The 18,659-nt window shown below is 44.0% G+C and overlaps 1 protein-coding gene across 5 annotated transcripts; it reads right to left on the reverse strand.

Annotated features, from left to right (window-relative positions):
* Window positions 1–249: 249 nt before the first annotated feature.
* On the reverse strand, window positions 250–16,507 carry Fcrl1 (Fc receptor like 1). Of its 5 annotated transcripts, none has more exons than XM_046428912.2 (11): window positions 16,394–16,507; window positions 12,286–12,306; window positions 9,808–10,065; window positions 8,400–8,687; window positions 7,938–8,216; window positions 7,533–7,676; window positions 6,496–6,523; window positions 5,430–5,512; window positions 3,645–3,716; window positions 3,362–3,393; window positions 250–1,960 (listed from the first exon to the last, which is right to left on the reverse strand). In XM_046428912.2, the coding sequence occupies exons 1-11, from the start codon at window positions 16,422–16,424 to the stop codon at window positions 1,889–1,891; spliced, it is 1,308 nt and encodes a 435-aa protein (XP_046284868.1). In that variant the 5' UTR covers window positions 16,425–16,507; the 3' UTR covers window positions 250–1,888. The 5 variants fall into 5 exon arrangements, with proteins under 5 accessions (XP_046284868.1, XP_046284867.1, XP_046284866.1 ...); XM_046428911.2 differs by having other exon boundaries at window positions 7,533–7,649; window positions 9,808–10,092; XM_046428910.2 differs by having other exon boundaries at window positions 7,533–7,673; window positions 9,808–10,092.
* Window positions 16,508–18,659: the final 2,152 nt, after the last annotated feature.

Below are 18,659 nucleotides of genomic sequence, written 5' to 3' on the forward strand. Positions count from 1 at the left end.
AATTATGCCTTGATATATAGTTCCTATAACAGCTATAAGAAGAAACAATGCATAAAAAATGGGCAAAGACTAAACACAAGAAACTCTTTGAAGAACTATAAATTAACAGTGAATTTATGGAATAGTCCCCAACCACATAAATAATTTTGAAAAATAAATTGAATTAACAATGATACCTTTCCCCACAAATTGATTCTCTCATACATTGTTGGTGGGTATGTAAATTGGTGCAGCCTCACTGGAAGAAACTTAAGAAGACAAAAATATTTATTTAATGCATATAATCTAAGATGCAGTAATCCCAAATTTACAAATTTAGATAATCTAGCAGGAGTATATCAGTATGCTTATATAAAGACATTTGAGCTTTGTGTTTATAATATAAAATTTTGGAAACCACTGTAATATTCATCACTAAGCAAAAGAATTAAATGATGTTATAATACTTAATGCTGCTGAATTATACACTTAAAAATTGTTGAAATGATCAATTTTGTGTTATGTATATTTTCTGCAACAAAAAACAAAGTACATTATGACTTAGTTATACAACAGAATACTACACAGACTTTTAAAATGGCATAAGGATCTCTATATACAGATTTTGAAGTATTTCATAGCTTATTAAATAGGCATGCTTTTAGGTATCTATATGTATGTAACTGGAGAAATACATAAGCTTTTTTCTTTTCTTTTTTTTTAAAGAGAGAGTGAGAGAGGGAGAGAAAGAGAGAATTTTTTAGTATTTATTTTTTTAGTTTTCGGCGGACACAACATCTTTGTTTGTATGTGGTGCTGAGGATCGAACCCGGGCCGCGCATGCCAGGCTAGCGCGCTACCGCTTGAGCCACATCCCCAGCCCCATACATAAGCTTTAAAAAAAAAAAAAAAAAAAATCTTGACGTTTGTGGGCATGAAGATGTGGCTTGGACTTGAGCACTTGGCTAGCATGCACAACACCCTGGATTCAATCCCCAGAACCACAGACAAAAATAAAATGAAACAAAAACAAAACTTGCCATTTGTGGTATTGGCTTATAGAGCAAGTTTCATTTTATTTTATTGTTTTACTTTGTATATCCCTTTATTGGTTAAATTTATGGATGAGCACATGCTTGATTCAAAAATTAAAACAGGTTCCAAGGTATGTTACCATGTTTTCAAAGAGTGTGAAGATGGAAGAAGTAGCACTGTGTTCATAAAGCATCTAGAGGCTTCAACAGACAGAACTCAGGACTGTGACACAAAGACTAGTATGGAGGTGTTGAGATTGGCCTGTTACGCAAACTATGTCATTAAGATCGAGTGCAAAAGCAATAAATTCTTATGTAAATGTTTTAATTCTAATTGGATAATGGTGCTTCAAAATGCACTGGATACGATATTTTAGGTGGAAAGAGGACAGTTGAGGCAAACAGCACTATGGAGGCTCGGGACTGTGTGCTCTTGTACAGATCCACAGACCAGCTCTCTCTGCAGAGCAGTCATGCGAAATCGCTCACCTTGGCGTCCACTTTCAGTGACTTGTCCTCCTCTCCAATAGCTCACTTCTTTTATTTCACCTTGTTTCCTCTTGCAAAAAAAAAAAAGAGAGAGAGAGAGAGAAATTCACAATTCGACCCCTCCCCCCCCAAAAAAAATAAAAATAAACAGGAGTCAGTTTCTGGTAACAGAATCCTTCCCTGTCCTTGGTCTATGTTGGTTCTCCTGGGTGGTTTCTTCAGGACTTGTGCCAACTTCACTTCACAGTCGATGAAGGGATTTTCTCACAGAAAAAAAGCATGTGGATGAGGTAGATTGGAAATCTGACTCCTGAGAATCTGTGAAGATCCTATTGGTCTGAGGCTCGGGCATGGATGGGTTTTGAAGAGCAGAGTCTTCCATCACCTTACGTAGTGTCGTCATAGTCCACATCTGCAATGTTTGCCTTCCTCAGCCTAGAATAGATGTCTGCAGAGACCTGAACCCAGAGTCACATGGATAGGATCAGAGGACAACAGACAAGGAGAACATACAAACAGCAATTTTGTGTTATGTATATTTTCTGCAATAAAAAACAGAAGTCTACCAACGCTCCTCCCCAGTCAACTGAATACTTCCCACCATGGTGCACCCACAGCATGTAAATAAGAGCCTCTTAGAAGATGGTGACTACCCATAAGCATTTTCAGATGGCCTGCTGCCCACTGGAGGCTTACAGAGGGCTTACTTCCTGATGAGCTGCAGACTAATCCAAGCATATAAGGCCTTCCCTCATCCTTACGGGCCATTGTCATGGGCTATCATTTTTAAAGATTTCAGAATTGAAAACTAAATTTAGCATAGCACCAGAGTTTCCCAAGGACTTGAATTCTGTCCTGAGATAACTGGCTGCCAGAATGCACCCCACGAAAATGCTAAGCACCTACTCTTTGTGCAGTTGGGATACCTACGATTTTCAGAAAGTGACTTTGTATCATCAATATATATCTTGAATTGTTTGAGTTTTGCAAATTATTGATATCTCATAACACAAATCACTATGAGCTTAGTTTTGTTCAATATTAATTTAGTTTGCCGCACACTGTTTTGTTGACCTTAACAGCACTAAGTGATATATATGTGTGTGTGTGTGTGTGTGTGTGTGTGTGTATATATATATATATATATATATATATATATATATATATATATATATTCCAACAGTATTTTAGGAAAAATATTTTCAAATAAATAGAATTTTTAAAAATTCGATATGGTTTAGATAGGAGGTGTTCCTCCAAAGCTCATGTGTGACATAATGCAATTTCATTTTAAAGATGCAATGATTGGGTCATGAGAGCATTAACCCAATCACTGCATTAATCCACTTCAATGGATTAATTTTAACTGTAGGCAGGAGGATGTGGCTGGAGGAGGTAGGTGTGTTTGTGGGGGGGGTACCTTCAAAGTATATATTTTATGAACAGAGCTCGCTGTCTGCCTCCTGATGGCCATGTCGTGAGCTGCTTTCCTCTGCCATGAAGTTCCACCTCACTTGGGTCCAGAGCAATAGAGCCCATTTATGGACTAAGACCTCTGAAATCATGAGCCCCAAATAAACTTTACCTCCTCTGAAATTGTTCTTGTCAGGTCTTTTGTTTACAGGGCTGAAATAGCAGCAATTGAACTACAAATAACCTATATGCTTATTGCTAAAGCAAATGTACATGTAAGACTCCAAAACTTCCTTGTACAGAAATTCCTCCATTGTGATGGTAGATAAGAGATCATGACATTTTTTTTTCCTCTAAGTGTCTATCATTTAAGAAGTTTGTGAACCGTCCTCAGGGGAAACAGAGAATGTGCACGGAGAAAAAAAACCAATAAGAACCTGTCTCACCTTATTCTCCACCTGTGTCCTCATGTGTTCAGCTGTGAAAGAAAAAGTAAGTGCTGTGAGATTCTACTTATATTTAAAGTCTTTCAATAAATGCCCACTAATAAAGGCTTCTTCATCTTCTGGGTATTTCCCTTAGATTGATTTTCATCATTATTATTATTATTTTGCTTTTCGATCTAGTATGACTACCATAGTATCCAAAGGAAAAATGATTATCTTCTTGGTTCCAAGAGAAGGAAAGACAAAGGTCAGAGGCAAATTCATCCCCAGCCTCAAGTCTCACCTGCTCCCGATTCCTGCTCCTGCTGGACATGGTAGACCAGGGAGTACACATCATCCCCACGCATGACATTCACTGCAAGAGAAGAAAGGACTCTTTGAAGTAGGACAGAAGACTGGACACCCGAGGAATTTTCAGGAAGCAGGTTTATTGACTTCAGGGTTCAGAGGTGGCTCTCGCCTAAGAATTCTTTCTCTGAGCAAAGATTTTGGAAATTTTTTGAGCTTTATACCCAGTGTTGGCGGGAGGAGGTCCTTGGAGATTCACAGGACAAGTTCTCTCTGTTCCATGCCCGAGACCAGACACAGGTTTCACAATTTTTTTTTTAACCAAGAAAACAGAGATAATATTGTTTTTTACAGCAAGTTTGCAGACTTGACTCTATCACAGCTTTTGTGTGCAAACCTGGCATATACAAGAAAGAGGAAATACCAACCACAGTAACCTCTGCAGGCATCCTGCTGATCTGACAAGAGGAGAAGCTTAATTATGGCAAGGGTCTTCTGGATGTGGGTGGGGGGGGGTCTCTGGATTGCTTCATTCCCCCCTTTGATGATTTTTATTTCAATCAAAGATCATCATCTTCTTCTTGGCTTTAAAGCTTTATATAATGGCATGATCTCAGTTGTTGTCTTTCTTTTAACAGCTATTTTTATAGTAGACCCAATAGTTTTAATGCACAGGGAAGCCAAATGTGGGAGTGATAAATAGGTTAACAGCAGAAGACCTGCTATGCCAATTAAGCTTTTAAATCCACCAAGGGCTGAAAACCATCCTGCAAATAGTGAGATTGGATTCCAATCTTTAATGCCTTTCCAGGTTTGGACGGGCACCTGTGCTAGTTTTCTGATATTGCTGGCTATGTCTTTAAGTGTCTGTCCGTGGTCATCTATTTGGATGCGACAGTCTGAACTGTTAAACTTTTCATGTACTTCCCCTTCCTCAGCTAGTGGGTAATCTAATGCCAAGCGGTCTTGATAGATAGGCACTCACATTTGGGCCTGTTGTGTGGCCAAAGGCTGTAGCAGTTTGATTAGTAATAATTTCCAGTACAGTTTGCAGGCGAATTATCCAGTTTAGCACATAAAGAGTTCTACAGTGCAACTGTCATGCTGTACCCAGGTAGCAGGACCATAAATGGCTTCGACCTCATGACAAAGTCCCTTCTTCCTATCATTCAGTTCACTCTGTGTGTCTACCGCCTGTCCCAGCCCTGGAGGCTGATGGATCGTTTATTTGTAGAGGAGGCGGGGACACAGCAGGATCTGGTTTGGCCAGCAGAGGTCAGCTCATGGCTCAGCTTCTTAGCTTATTATGGCTTAAGTATGAGGTGTCCCCCAAAAGCTCATGTGTGAGACAATGCAAGAAAGTTTAGAGGTAGAATGACTGGGTTATGAGTCTTCACCTAACCAGTGCATTGATCCTCTGCTGGGTATTAACTGGTGGTAACTTTAGGCAGAAAGGTGTGGCTGGAGGAGGTGGGTCATTGAGACTGTGCCATTGGGGTATATATTTTGTCCCTGGTGAGGGGACTTTGGCTCTGCTTCCTGATGTGATGTCCCGAGCTGCTTTCTTCTACCACAACCTTCTTCCACAATGTTCTTTCTGTCTTACCTTGAGCCCCAAGGCATGGAGCCGGCCGTCTATGGACTGAGACCTCTGAAACTGAAATCACCAAATAAATTTTTCTCCTCTAAACTTGTCCTTGTCAGGTCTTTTGGTCACAGTGATGAAAAGCTGACTCAAATGCTATGCCTACGTTGGCCCAGGTCATTTGAGAAACTTTACCATTTTCGTATACAGGCGGTAGCTGCACTGGGTCAGGTGAGTTGAGATAGTTGGGTTCTTGAGGTTCAGGACTGGAATGGCTCCTACAAACACAGAAACACGTGTGAGCTGTCTGGAATAGCATTCAAGATGTCCCAGACCTATCTATCCAAGATCGTAAAACAGCGAAGGAGAGAAGCTCTTTAAGGAAGAGTCCTGGACAGAATATCAGTCCAGGGAACTGGAAGGCACATCCTACCGTATAAGCCGTGGCCCTAAGTGTGGACACTGCAGTCGCCCTAGTGCACATATTCCACAAGTCTTAGCTGACTGATTCACTGTGGGACAGCCCACACCTGAAATGATGTCACTTACGTTATAAAGGCTCTCTAAATCCTGGATAGAGAAATAATGATTCACCCCAGAGGCAAACAGGTGGCTGACCACACTAAGGAACTTGAAGAAAAGGCAGAATTAAACAGGCATCTATGGAATGTACCACTGAAAGAGGGCCACTCTGATTTGGAAAAGAAAAATCTGTTTATTTTTGGCATAAACAAAAACATATAAAATACATCAAATAAACACTGGTATTCCTAGAAGGACGTATTTGAAAGTGTTTTCTTCCTCTAAACTTCTAAAGAATGTCATCAATAATTTTTCAGTATGTTTATTCCTGTCTAACATTACAGAAATGTGTATATGTATATCTCACCTGCCCTGAAATACTTTAGGACTCTCAAGATCTTTCCATATGTTCATGGGTCTCTGCAGCCTACAGACAGACCCTTAGACACTGGCTGAGACATTGACTGCTTGAACAAATGGACAGTCCTGGTCAAAGCAATGTAACTTTCTTATTGTGAAGATGTATTGAAAGGGATAGACATAGGAAAAATGATTAATTAGTTATCATATGAAACTTACAAGACCAGAAGTAGAAAATTAAAGTACACTGAACTCAGGTGTGATTTTTAGGTATGAGAAGATAGGAAAACAGCTCACACACAAAAAAGGACAATTCAGAGTTAAAAATTTTCTTGTTTTCCTGCATTAGTAGCACCTACAGAGAAAGCAGAGGTCTTACCTGTGTGGGTCCCTGGTTGAGCATCTTTCTGAAAGTCAAACAGATGAGTGAACCTGTCAATGGAGGAACCTCCTTCTCAGCTCCCTTATAGCCCTGGTACACAGGGATGCACCTCCTGCCAGAATGCCCACTGTGGATGCCACCCTGTGCCCAGAGGACATCCGGGCAATTATTTGCAGAGCCTTCCTTTCACAAATGAGGAGACTCAGGTCCAGGATATAAATGAGCTGCCCCAAAGCAAAAAGCACCGGATCTACGAGTGGAGCCCAGGTCTCTGAACTCTCATGTCTATGATGTGAGGATGAGAATCTTATCCTGCCCAAAGTCCTCACAGGCAGGTGTTGCCACAGCCATGTTATAGTTGACGTGCCCAAAGATGCTGGAAAAGTCTAGAATTTAAATGAAAATCTCACATTGTCCTCTCCTGCTCCATCTCCCACTTGCTCAGGGGAGAGCAAGAGCCCGGAGCTCAGTATACCAAGGAATACCTAACTGTCATTGGTGATAAAGTGGGAGGCTGAGTCACCCGGAATTAATAACAGAAGAGAACCGTGGGAGGCCGTGTGACCCGCTGAAGCGTCTTGGAGAAAATGGCATTTCCACTCAAGAGTGAAGTTTCTAGCAATGATTAGAACATGTGGATATGTGAATGAGCTTTTTGGGGAGTAGGGAGTAGCTTTTGGCAAACCCAAAAGATAAATAAGACTCTCTGCACTGACTTTAGAGCTAGGAGAGGATCAGGCTTAGCTGGAGCTGTTAAGCACTTTTCTCTTCCAGGGACTGATTAATTCAAGTACTATGTTCCTCTATAAAAAAATTAAATCACAGAAGAATATGATATCAGCTGAACCTCAATTGATGACATGTGGGGAGATAAAGAATTTTACTAAATTGGCTAAATTTTGCAAATTGTATACTGCAAAGGATAAATATATGGCTAAAAGCATATATCTATCCTTTGCCGTTTGCATGTTACCCTCCCAGCCTATTTCAGTGAAATCTGAGGTCACAGAATACCCACCTCTATGAACACTAACCTATTTTTCTCTTGAGCCAGTAGCCAAGTAACAGGACTGCAGTGATGAGACCAAGGCTGCCGAGCAGCCCCTCAACGACTCCTGAAGTAAGATGTTCGCCTCTGGGTTCGGCAGGCACTGAGGGGGAGACCTGGGGCTGAGCTGCTGTAGGAAGGAATTGGGTTTGGGGACAGACCTCTTGGTACGGGCTCTGCTCAACGGCTGCTCTCCCAGGACGGATGTACTTATTTATTTAGGGATCTGCGTCTGTTCACATTGATGCAAGAAGACAGGCACCCGACCTCCACTCCTCCCACAGGAGCCCTCGTCCTGAGTAGAGCAGCAGAGGCACCGGGGTGTCAATGGGCCTCTCCTGGGGTGCTGGGGCAGACGCGGATGGAGACAACCCCACCACCGAAGCTATACCTGTGAAATTGAGAGTCACCGCCTCACTGCGCTGGGCACCCTGGCCATTGTCGGCCTCGCAGGAGTAGTTTCCAGAATGTTCTGCAGTCAGGGAGAGGTTGAAGGATGCTCCTCCCCCAGAGGGCGCCGAGCTGTTCCCCAGGGTGACGTCCTCATGATAAAACTGGTACAGGATCGGGGGAGAGCCCCCCAGGGCCTCGCAGTGAAGCTCCACCACGTCCCCCACCTCAGCCTGGGCCCTGGGAGCCCTGAGGGTGAGCACAGGACGGGACACTGGAACTGACAGGGACAGTGGACTGTCAGAGACGTGTCTCCACTGGTGCAGTAGAGCCAAAATCCCTGCCTGTCCCGAGACTCCACCCATGGAACAAGGCACCCCAGGGGAACACGGAGCCGAGCCGGCCAAGCTGCAGGCACCCCAGCACCCCAGGAGGGGCCCATTGACACCACACTGGAACTCACTTCTGACAGCGATGTCCACCAGTCCGCTGAGGCTGGGGCCGTGGCCGTTGTCAGCTGCACAGTAGTACTGGTCGGAGTCACTCTCCGTCACTGGTGCGACCTCGAAGTTTGCTGTCCGTGAATGCTGGGTCTTGGTTTCCAGGTTTAAACCCAAATGCCCTTTGTACCAGACGAAGGTGATGTTTCCTGTGCCCTTAGCCACCGAGCAGATGAGGACCAGTTTGTCTCCCTTCATCACCTGTCCCCCTGGAGGCTGAGTCTCCAAGCTCACGTCAGAGACAGGAATTCCTGCACAAACACCAGATAATGTGGGAGAAACCCGAGTAGGGAGTGTTTGGAGCACAGGGAGTAGGTATGGGGGTCTTGAAGGCAAAGCTGAAGGCAAAGTCATGATGTATAAAGTTTGACTGGAGGGGAGGCTCTACTGATTTGGAATCAGTTCTAGTTTGGTGGTGATGATAGGGTTAGAAAGATATGATAATATCACCATGGAAAATGTGGCATCTCCTCTTTGCCTAGGACAATGTGACTTCCATTCCCCTCAGTCTCAAACTTTCTTTTTTTTAAGGCACAGTAATATAGTGATTATAAGTCCAAATTGTGAGTCAATCTGCCTAGATGTGGATACTGGTTCCAACTCTTGCTTGCGGTGCATGCTTGATCAAATTACTTTTATAAGACTCAATTTCTCATCTGTAAATGGAGATGCAATGATAGTTATCTCCTGCAGGTGTGGCGCTTCAATTAAACATATATGTGAAGCACTAAAATGGCACCTGCTGTGTACGAGCTGTTCGATGGTTTTTGCCGTGGTGGAGATAGTAGGTTTAGTTTCACTAGTGTTGAGTTTTTAGAAGTCTGGGTCTACCTAATATTTTGGAGGTAGTAGACTTGAATGTCATACTCCGGCCACACCTCCAACTCTGTACTGGATATTGAACCCAGGGGTGCTCTACCACTGAGCTATACCTCCAACCCTTTTTAATTCTTATTTTGAGTCAGGGTCTTGCTAACCTCAAACTTGCAATCCTTCTGACTTAGCCTCCCAAGTCACTGGGATTACAGGCGTGCACCCTGGCATCTGACTAAATGTTGGGTTTTTGCAGGAGATCATGTCACAGAAGTGTCAATCTGATATGGTATGACATGGTTCATAATAATAAAATTTTCTTTTTGTACTCTTTCAAAATAAAGCCCCCCCCCACACACACACAAGCCTTCTCCAATAGTCTATTCCACACACTTCTACCAAGCCTTCTCTTGCCACCTGGTCAAGGTGACCCTGGAGAGAGAGGGATACGAGGATAGCTGAAGCCTCCCTCCACCTCTGCCATCCCAGGGACAGGAGAGGTAGCATCTGCCGTCCTCTCCCCAGCGGACTCTGGAAGCACAGTCCTTAGATACTCACTCTGCACCTGTATGTAGGAACTCTGGCTCTGTTTGGGGGGTTTATTCCCCGCTGTCGTCATGGTACACCAGTAAGTCCCCGAGTCTTCCTTCCACACCGTGGGGATCTGGAGCTTTGGGGAGCTGCTCCGTTCTGATCCCCGGTTGTGGCCATCTCTGAAGAAGCTGAACTGGGGTTGGACAGGTGGCGGCTGAAGAAGGAGCCGGGTCTCACAGGTCAGGGTCAGTGAGCTCCCCTCTATGGGCTTGGAAGGCCTGGCTGTCAGCACAAGATGTAGAAACAGCTCTGGAGAGAATAATTAAACAGATAGAGTCCAGGGCCGTGGGGTTCACAGTTCCTGGTGAGAGGCATTCGGTCCTCAGCCACACAATACCCCTATGTTCCCTAAAGTGGCCCATGGGCTTCCCCTTGCCACGGACCCACCCTGTCCATCCTCACACATCCTGCCACGGGCCACAGCAGCCACTTCCAGAAGGCAGCACTGTGACTAGGATCTTATAATTCTTGAAGTTCTGCCCAGGAACTAAAAACCCCTTTCTGGAAGCCAGGGCAGGAATATTGAAGACAGTAGCTGCAGTTGGCATTGGAGACGGGGAAACTTTGATTTTTAATAAAAGCGAATACATTTCTGTGGACCATGGTCTATCACCTGGTTGTTATTCTCTTCTGTTCTCTTTCCCCTCCCGTCTCAGACACATGCTGTTTCAAAGACAGAATGTGGACCTGAAGAATCAGTCAGGATGGGAACAGCACAGAGGAACTCAAACCCCTCTGTGTGGACTATGTCTTGTCCCTACTGTCGCTAGTCCCATTGCTGGGAAGTGCCCTGTGGACATCCACACAGCCCCATTCCCTTGATCTGGGACTTCAACACAGACCTCTGCTGCAGCCACAGGAGAAGAAAATTTAGTCCATGCCTTAAGCCTTAGGGGTAGATCCTTTGGGGCCTTAGGGACTTTTTTTCTGGGTAAATAAAGATGGTGAAGGTGCCTTCTACTCTCCCCTCTCCCCTTAGAACTCCCAGTTGCAGAAATCTATGAAATCTCACAAATCTTTGGGCACGTGCTTATCCAACTCTTAGAGCCTCTGACATGGGAGGCTCTATTTATTTATTTTTTTTCCTGAAAGAAACCTCTTCCTCTCCTCACCAGATGCCAGCGAGAGTACTCTGGATCACTGAGAGATGATTCCTAGACTAATGTCTATCATTTCCAATTCTGCCCCGCCCACACCCCACACACACAAGGCTTTTCCCCGGGTCTTTTTAAACCTCAGTTTCATCTGTGGTTACCAGAATGTTCCCTCTGACCTGGGGCATGGAATACCCTGTTCTTTTTGTCCTCAGAAAGCTGGGCCCCAGAAAACAGAGGAGCATTACAGCTTTTGGAGCTGAATAGAGAAAGGAATAAAACAGGCATTTGGGCACCTAGAATCCACTCAAGCTTCTATCCAGGGCAGGGGAGCAGGTGGAGCTGGAAGCCACACAGGGCTGACTACAAGAGCCTGGAGCTCAGACTTGCAGGTCAAGCTTAATGCCATTGATTCCCAGGCAGCAGAGATTACCTGAAAATACCTGGGAATTTTGTTTCTTTATCCTTGATGTAACTATGGATTTTTGCTTAGGCTAGAATTTGGCACCTGAGGTTAAGGGTAAAGGAGAGACCAAGAACAAAGCTCGTGTGACATTAACACCAAGCAGGAGCTGGACTTGGACAAATATTAGGTAAGGAACTTAGAGGGCCAAGGTGATTCCGATCTCTCTGGTCACAGGAATCCCTGATCCCTGGAGGTAGCACAACGTCCTCTCTTAACCCTTAGGTTAGTATCTTAGGCACACGAGAGCGGTTCTAGCATATATTATATTGGAAGCTGCTTTAGTGAGATTTCTCATGGCAGAAGACTTTCCTACTCCCCTCTTCTGAGAAAGTCAAGACTCTGAATCAGGATCAGAGCAATGAAGTACGTTTGCATAAACCAGTCGGAGAGAGGAAACTGAACTGGGGCAACAACTGTGGCTGCAGAGGGGAGCTAAAAATAGGCAGGAGGCACAGTACGACTTCGTTGCACGTGGCCTGGGGACGGACTTCAGTGTTGTTCTCCATGGCTCTGTGATTTCAGCTTTTCCTCCATCACCCATGGCAGAGTCCCCAGGGGACTTGAAGCCCCTGGGGCAGGGAGGACAGAGACTCTTCTAACATCAGCCTTTGGCACCCTCTGCCTCTTTTGTGCAAATAGCATCTTCATCCCTGTGCTGAGACTTCCCAGAAAGGAAGGGGAAGGCCAGGCGAGACCTGATCACCCAGCTGGGCAGACACGGCTCAGCAGCCTGGGCTCAGGGGAGCCACTGATGTCTGTACACCTCAGCAGCTGTCACCAGATGCATCTTGGACAGGTAGGGGCTGCTCAGAGGGCCATCCACAGGTCTCCTGATCTGACCTGAGTGACAGACTGTGAGGAAGTAAAGGAAGTGCAACTCACCGTCAGGTTCACAGAGCAGAGCTGCAAGAAAATTCAGGAGACATCAGCACAGAGCAGGAAGTCCTACAGGCAGACAAATGTGACTCCTCTAGGACTTTCCAGCAGTAGACCCTCCCTCCTTGTCACTGCCTCCTCCTGCTTTCACTTCCCTCATTTATCTCCCTCCCCTTCCTTCCGTCTTTCCTTCTCTCTTTTCCTTTACCAACATTCCATATCACCCACAGAACACCCACCCCCAAAGCACCTTTTTTTTCCTCTGATCATAATTTCCAATAACTTTTGTCATCGGTGATTCAGAAATGGTAACTTTGTTGTTTCTTATTTTTTTTGTCGTGCATGATAGTTATGCATAATATTGGGGTTCATTTTGACGTAATTCTACAAGCATAGAATATAATTTGCTCCAATTCAGTCCTCAGTACTTCCCCTCTCCCTCCCCTCCTCCCCTGCTTCCCTTTCCTCTAATGGTCTTTCTTCTATTTACTTACAATTTTTAAAATTAGGGCATTATAACCTTTATTTTTAAAAATCTATTTATTCTAATTGGTGCATTACGATTATACATAGTAGTGGGCTTCCTTTTTACATATTCATACATGCACCATCTAAGAACGTAATTTGGTCAATTTTGTTCTCCATTAAGGCTTAGCTCTTAATTACTTAACATCCTTCTTAGAACTTCTTATTCCCATTTCTACCTCCTCCTGTCAAAAGTCTTGATGATCCAGTCAGGACTCACTGTCTCAGGACCACAACACACTCAGGCAAGGGGGTAAAGGTCTCATGGCTAAGGCATGGAGTCCCTTGTTTTACCAACTTGAGATCAGAAGAAGCTTAGGTCCAGAGAATGGATAGACACTTCTCCTGATTCTCCTCTAGCCCAAGGATTTCACCGCACTCTGGTGTCATAATGGTCAAGAAGGAAAAATTTGGGAGATAATGCAGACTTTATAACCAGAAGGCAGAGATTTGGATCTTCAGTTTACTCCAAGTTTACTCTTACAAGCGGTGTGACTCTGGGAAAAATGTTTCTCCTCTCTGTGCTTTGGTTTCTTTTTCCATAAAATGAGATAACAATAGTACCTGCCTGGCAGAGTTTTTGTGAGGATTAAGTGAGTTGATACCCACAAAGTGCTTAGAATAGAGCCTGAAACTTACTTAGTATCCAATAAATAATGTCTTATCACTATTACGTTTAGTCTGAGATGCCTATTGTTTTAGGTTTAATTCTTATTTGAATAATTAGTTTCTCAAGCAGGGGGAGCGAAACATATTTTAGGTATTAATCCACACAATGAATAGTCTTTCAAAGGCTTAATTTTAATTTCATACAAATTTCATACAAATCTTTGATGCATTAGTGCATTCTAAAATGTCATTAAAAATTAGAGGTTTTGGTTTTTTGCTTTATATTATTTGGTATGTACATTTTTATTGAATCCTTGTAAGACAAATCCAAGTTTCCTTTAAGTTGTACTGCACATTTTTATTAATCTTGGAGTCTTTTAAAAAATAATTTTGAAGGTTTACTGTATGCCAGGCATTGTGCATGGCACCAGGTTTACAGTAGGGAATATGACCAAGAGTCTGTGATGTCAAGAATAAACACTATGCTGGGAGGGAGACAATGACAAAATAAATGTAGGATGGTTTCCTAGAGTGGTTGGTGACACAAGAAAAACAGAGCAGAGGAATAAGTTACAGAATGTCTTAGGATGGTCTTGACTGTTTCAATAGATTCGGGAACAAGACTTTGGAATATCTGGGAAAGTGCATCTAGCAGAGATAAAAACAGCAAATGCACAGGCCGTGGGGCTGTGGGGATGAGCTTGTCTAGGGAGGAAGGAGAAGGCAAGTCCTGCACCTGAACAGGTGGGGGACAGTGGAGAGCATCAGTCTGAAAGGAGCAGGCAGGAGCCAGTCCTGGGGGTCTTTATAAAATTCAGAGCAATTTTGGATTTAATCTAGATGTGATGGTTCTGGGTCAATTTACATTTACAAGTTCAGTCTGACATCGTAAAGGAAACAGGCTGTAGAAATGCAAGAGAGCTCAGGAGAATGTTAGTGGAAATCTAGGAGAGCAGGGATGATGGCTTGATTAGGCAGCACTGATGCTGCGAAGCGGTCATGTGTTAGCATGAATTTTGAAAGTAGAATTAATATGAAATAGAAAGTACCAAAAAAAATAGATGAATTAAATATGACTCAAAATTCTGACCACAGCCACAGGAAGAAATGTGTGATAGCTACTGAAATGGAGAAGATGTGGGGAGAAATGGGTTAGGTTTGGTGGTGGTGGCGGGTAGAGGTGGAAGGTCAAGAGGTCTGTTTGAGTTTAAGATGGTCACTAGGGGACTTGGGGTTTAGCTTTGCGGCAGAGCACTTGCCGAGCATGTGTGAAGTCCTTGAAATGCCAGCACCAAAAAGAGAGCGAGAAAGAAAGGAAGGAAGGAAGGAAGAAGGAAGGAAAGACGCTATTAGATACTTGAGTGGCCATTGATACATAAAAGGTGCTTAACAACGGAGTCAAAGCTGGAGAAAAAAAGTTTGAATTTAAGCTGAAAATGGTTCATGGAGCAACAGAATCATATAATTTAGGGAAGAGAACCGGCAGAATAGAGTATGCTGGGAGCCAGGTGTTGAAAATGTGTCCAGGAGAAGGAGTGATCATCAGTGTTGAATGCCCCAAGAGGCTGAGGAGTGGAAACTGGAAACCGGGTGAGGCCACATGGCCGTAGTGGACTTGATCAGCAAAAGCAGTTTCCATGGAGCAGTGAGTGAAAGACCAATTAAAATGGGTTCAAGAAAGGAAAAGGAAGGACCACAGAGACCTAAAGCCATTTATCAGCTGTTGGGGGTTACAGAAAGGGGACCATCTGACATGGAGAGAGTGAGGAGGGAGGGGATGTTTGAAGTGAGGGAAATGGGTTTTTGAGATTAATTGGTGGCCACAAGACCCTAAACCTTTGTTAAAAAATCCCAGATACTATTTCAAAAAAGCAGATCTTAATACAATTAAAGATCAAATATGGAGTTTAAAGAAAAAGATGGAAGGAAGTGAAACAAAGACTAACTCACTGAAAATTTGTAAAGGGAGACAGAAAAGGGATGGGGCAAGGGGGTGGGTGAGAGAGAAGATATTGAGGACAGTGGGAGAGGACACAGAATAGGTGACCGCAGGGGACAGCGAGTGGGTAGATGCGGCGGCAAAAGCATAAGGACATTTTCTTCTGGTGGTCTTTATTTTATCAACGTGCCATGAAGCAAGGGTATAAATGGGAATCAAAGGGGTCCATCTAGGGGAAAGAAGGTGTGAAACGGTGGTCATCGTGGGCAGGAGAAGAGGACCGTCAAAGTGCAGGAAAGTGCCTGGCAGTGCTAAGAGCTGCCTGAAATTTGGGGTCCCACGTTAAATGGAGATGTCAGCTGGGCTGTGCCTTTTGTCTAAAGTCCCCTCCAGCTGCTCAGGCACACATGTAAAGTGTGTTAAAAAAAAATAGGGTTGAGCAGGACCGTGCTGTGGGGACTGAGAGCCTAAGGGGTGTCGTGGTGATGGATTGGGGAATCTGCGTCCCGTGGGGATGGAGCACATGATGTGTGGTCACCGATCATGGAAAAGCAATGCCGGGAGTCACAGACACCTCGGAGACACTGTTAGAGAAAGTGGCCTAGGTTACAGTGGGGTGGGGAGGAATCCTGAAAAAGGGGTGATGATGAGTTCTAAGGTTTGACAGTGGGAATGGGGTGCAAAGAGGGCTAAGAGAAAATAATGCTTGTAACAATAAGAAGAAGGGAACTGAAAGGTTATCTTTGTTGTGCAGATTTTTTTTTTGGCATGGCTGTTGAAAGCATCAAGAACAAAGACAGAATTAAGGGTAGAAGGAGGGATGGGCAGTGAACACGTCTTAGATAAAAACTGAAGCGATAATTTTCCTCAAAACTCTGCCTGACTCTGAGCCCTGAGTTGGAAGTACAGATCTGAGATGTGCCAAGCATCCCTGAGCCTCGCCAGGCAGAGACTTAGTCCCCAGGAGTCCCCATAGATTGTCAGCCAGTGGAGCCCCAGTGTGATGGCTCCCCAGACCCTGCTCCCAGCTGTCCGACTCACCACAGATAAACAGCAAGAGCCCCGGCCGCATGAGGACCAGATTGAAGATGGTTAAATGAAGATGCTTCTTTGACAAAAATAATGCACCTCAGGTCAAGAGGTGACAGCTTTCAGGTTTGAGGAAGTCAGGACCGGAAGTTCACCCTTCAGCGCACGTTTATAGAAATAGAAGAAGGAAGAAGAACCCCCCAATGGCCAGGCTCAATTTCTTCTCCTATGAAGGCTGAGAAAAATCAAAGATATTCCTTTCTGTAATTTGGTGCCATTCCACAACCCGGAGACCCTGCGCGTCCATCAATATTCGAGGGCCTCCTTTAAGAGCTCTGGTCTCTCAAAGAGAGTTTCTGACTTCAATGGGTCTCACCATGATACAGACCTCCTGAAATTCAGGTGGCACACTTTCATCTTTGTCCCCTCCACGGTCTCATCAACACACCCCTGTTTCCCAGCAGTCCCTAGAAAAGTCACGCCAGGCAAACATCATTGAGCTACGGATGGATGGGGTGGTCACCAGGTCACATCTGACAGCTGTCTCACAGGATGATCTGCACAGGGTCCAACTATTCATACCTTTACAAGCTTTCACACTGGAACTTTTGGTGTACCAACAAATGAGCATAAAACAGCTGAGAAACAAAATCATGGGAAATTACAATTCGTAACAAAATGTTACAGTATATGAAAATAAAATAGAGAAAATAGGCATATGCACATCAGCCCCTGAACACTAGGGAGGAGTTCGCTATTTACCCTGACTGACATTTGTGATATTTCTCTTTCTTCATCCCAAGTCTGGATATCTAGAACCCCTCTCATGGCTTTCCTTATCACTTTGAACTACCAGTTTTTGGTACCTGAAGCCTGTGTGTAATTCAGACTGTGAATTAGAGGATAAATGACCTTAATTTCCAGTTTTTTCAATCTTGGAGTATTTAGGGTTGCGAATAGACAGACCAAAAAAATGGAAGCTGAGCCATTAAGAAATGTGGAAAGGTGCCATCCAATACTGACATCTGCGTCCAGGAATCAAGTCCAAAGAGGAAGACGGAGAGAAAAAAAAAAGAGTGGTCAGTGATGCACAAAAATAAAGGAAAATGAGAGCATGTGGGGAAGCAGACTAATGGTCCCCAGGAAATGGCTGAAACCTGACGGTGGGCCCACACCTTTGCTCCCAGGTGTGAGAAAGCCTATGTGGAGACAAGGATGCCAAGGTTAAAGTGTCGGGGACCACACAGAAGTCTCCTCTTTGAGACGGTGGAGTCCTTAGTGCAAGCCCAGGTGTAAAGATGCTTTTGCATACACGGTGCTGCTTTGTGTCTCTTCCCCTGTGGTTGCGCATGTCCTGCTCCAGTGACCTCATGACTTCTTCAGCTAAAAATGTTTTTCCTCCTTCTCCACAGACTGAAAGGCTTTTTATTTTTTATTTTATTTTTTTATTGTTGGTTGTTCAAAACATTACATAGTTCTTGATATATCATATTTCACACTTTGATTCAAGTGGGTTATGAACTCCCATTTTTACCCCGTATACAGATTGCAGAATCACATCAGTTACACATCCATTGATTTACATATTGCCATACTAGTGTCTGTTGTGTTCTGCTGCCTTTCCTATCCTCTACTATCCCCCCTCCCCTCCCCTCCCCTCCCCTCTTCTCTCTCTACCCCCTCTACTGTCATTCATTTCTCCCCCTTGTATTATTTTTCCCTTTCCCCTCATTTCCTCTTGTATGAAATTTTGTATAACCCTGAGGGTCTCCTTCCATTTCCATGCAATTTCCCTTCTCTCTCCCTTTACCTCCCACCTCTCATCCCTGTTTAATGTTAATCTTCTTTTCATGCTCTTTGTCCCTACTCTGTTCTTAGTTACTCTCCTTATATCAAAGAAGACATTTGGCATTTGTTTTTTAGGGATTGGCTAGCTTCACTTAGCATAATCTGCTCTAATGCCATCCATTTCCCTGCAAATTTTATGATTTTGTCATTTTTTAATGCAGAGTAATACTCCATTGTGTATAAATGCCACATTTTTTTATCCATTCGTCTATTGAAGGGCATCTAGGTTGGTTCCACAGTCTTGCTATTGTGAATTGTGCTGCTATGAACATAGATGTAGCAGTGTCCCTGTAGCATGCTCTTTTTAGGTCTTTAGGGAATAGACCTAGAAGGGGAATAGCTGGGTCAAATGGTGGTTCCATTCCCAGCTTTCCAAGAAATCTCCATACTGCTTTCCAAATTGGCTGCACCAATTTGCAGTCCCACCAGC

Source organism: Marmota monax, unplaced genomic scaffold (genome assembly GCF_021218885.2).
Source record: "Marmota monax isolate L192 unplaced genomic scaffold, Marmota_monax_Labrador192_F-V1.1 WCK01_AAM20220418_F8-fsc00145, whole genome shotgun sequence".
NCBI classification, from domain to species: domain Eukaryota; kingdom Metazoa; phylum Chordata; class Mammalia; order Rodentia; family Sciuridae; genus Marmota; species Marmota monax.

Bases quoted from the DNA above. Each gene is read 5' to 3' on its own strand.
- Fcrl1 (XM_046428909.2), bottom strand. From the start codon at position 16,424: ATGCGGCCGGGGCTCTTGCTGTTTATCTGTG. The intron at 5,513-6,495 runs GTAAGACCTCTG...CTGTGTTTGTAG, and splicing joins TCAACCAGGGACCCACACAG to GAGCCATTCCAGTCCTGAAC. The intron at 1,961-3,361 runs GTGAGACAGGTT...CTCTGGGTTCAG, and splicing joins GGACACAGGTGGAGAATAAG to GTCTCTGCAGACATCTATTC.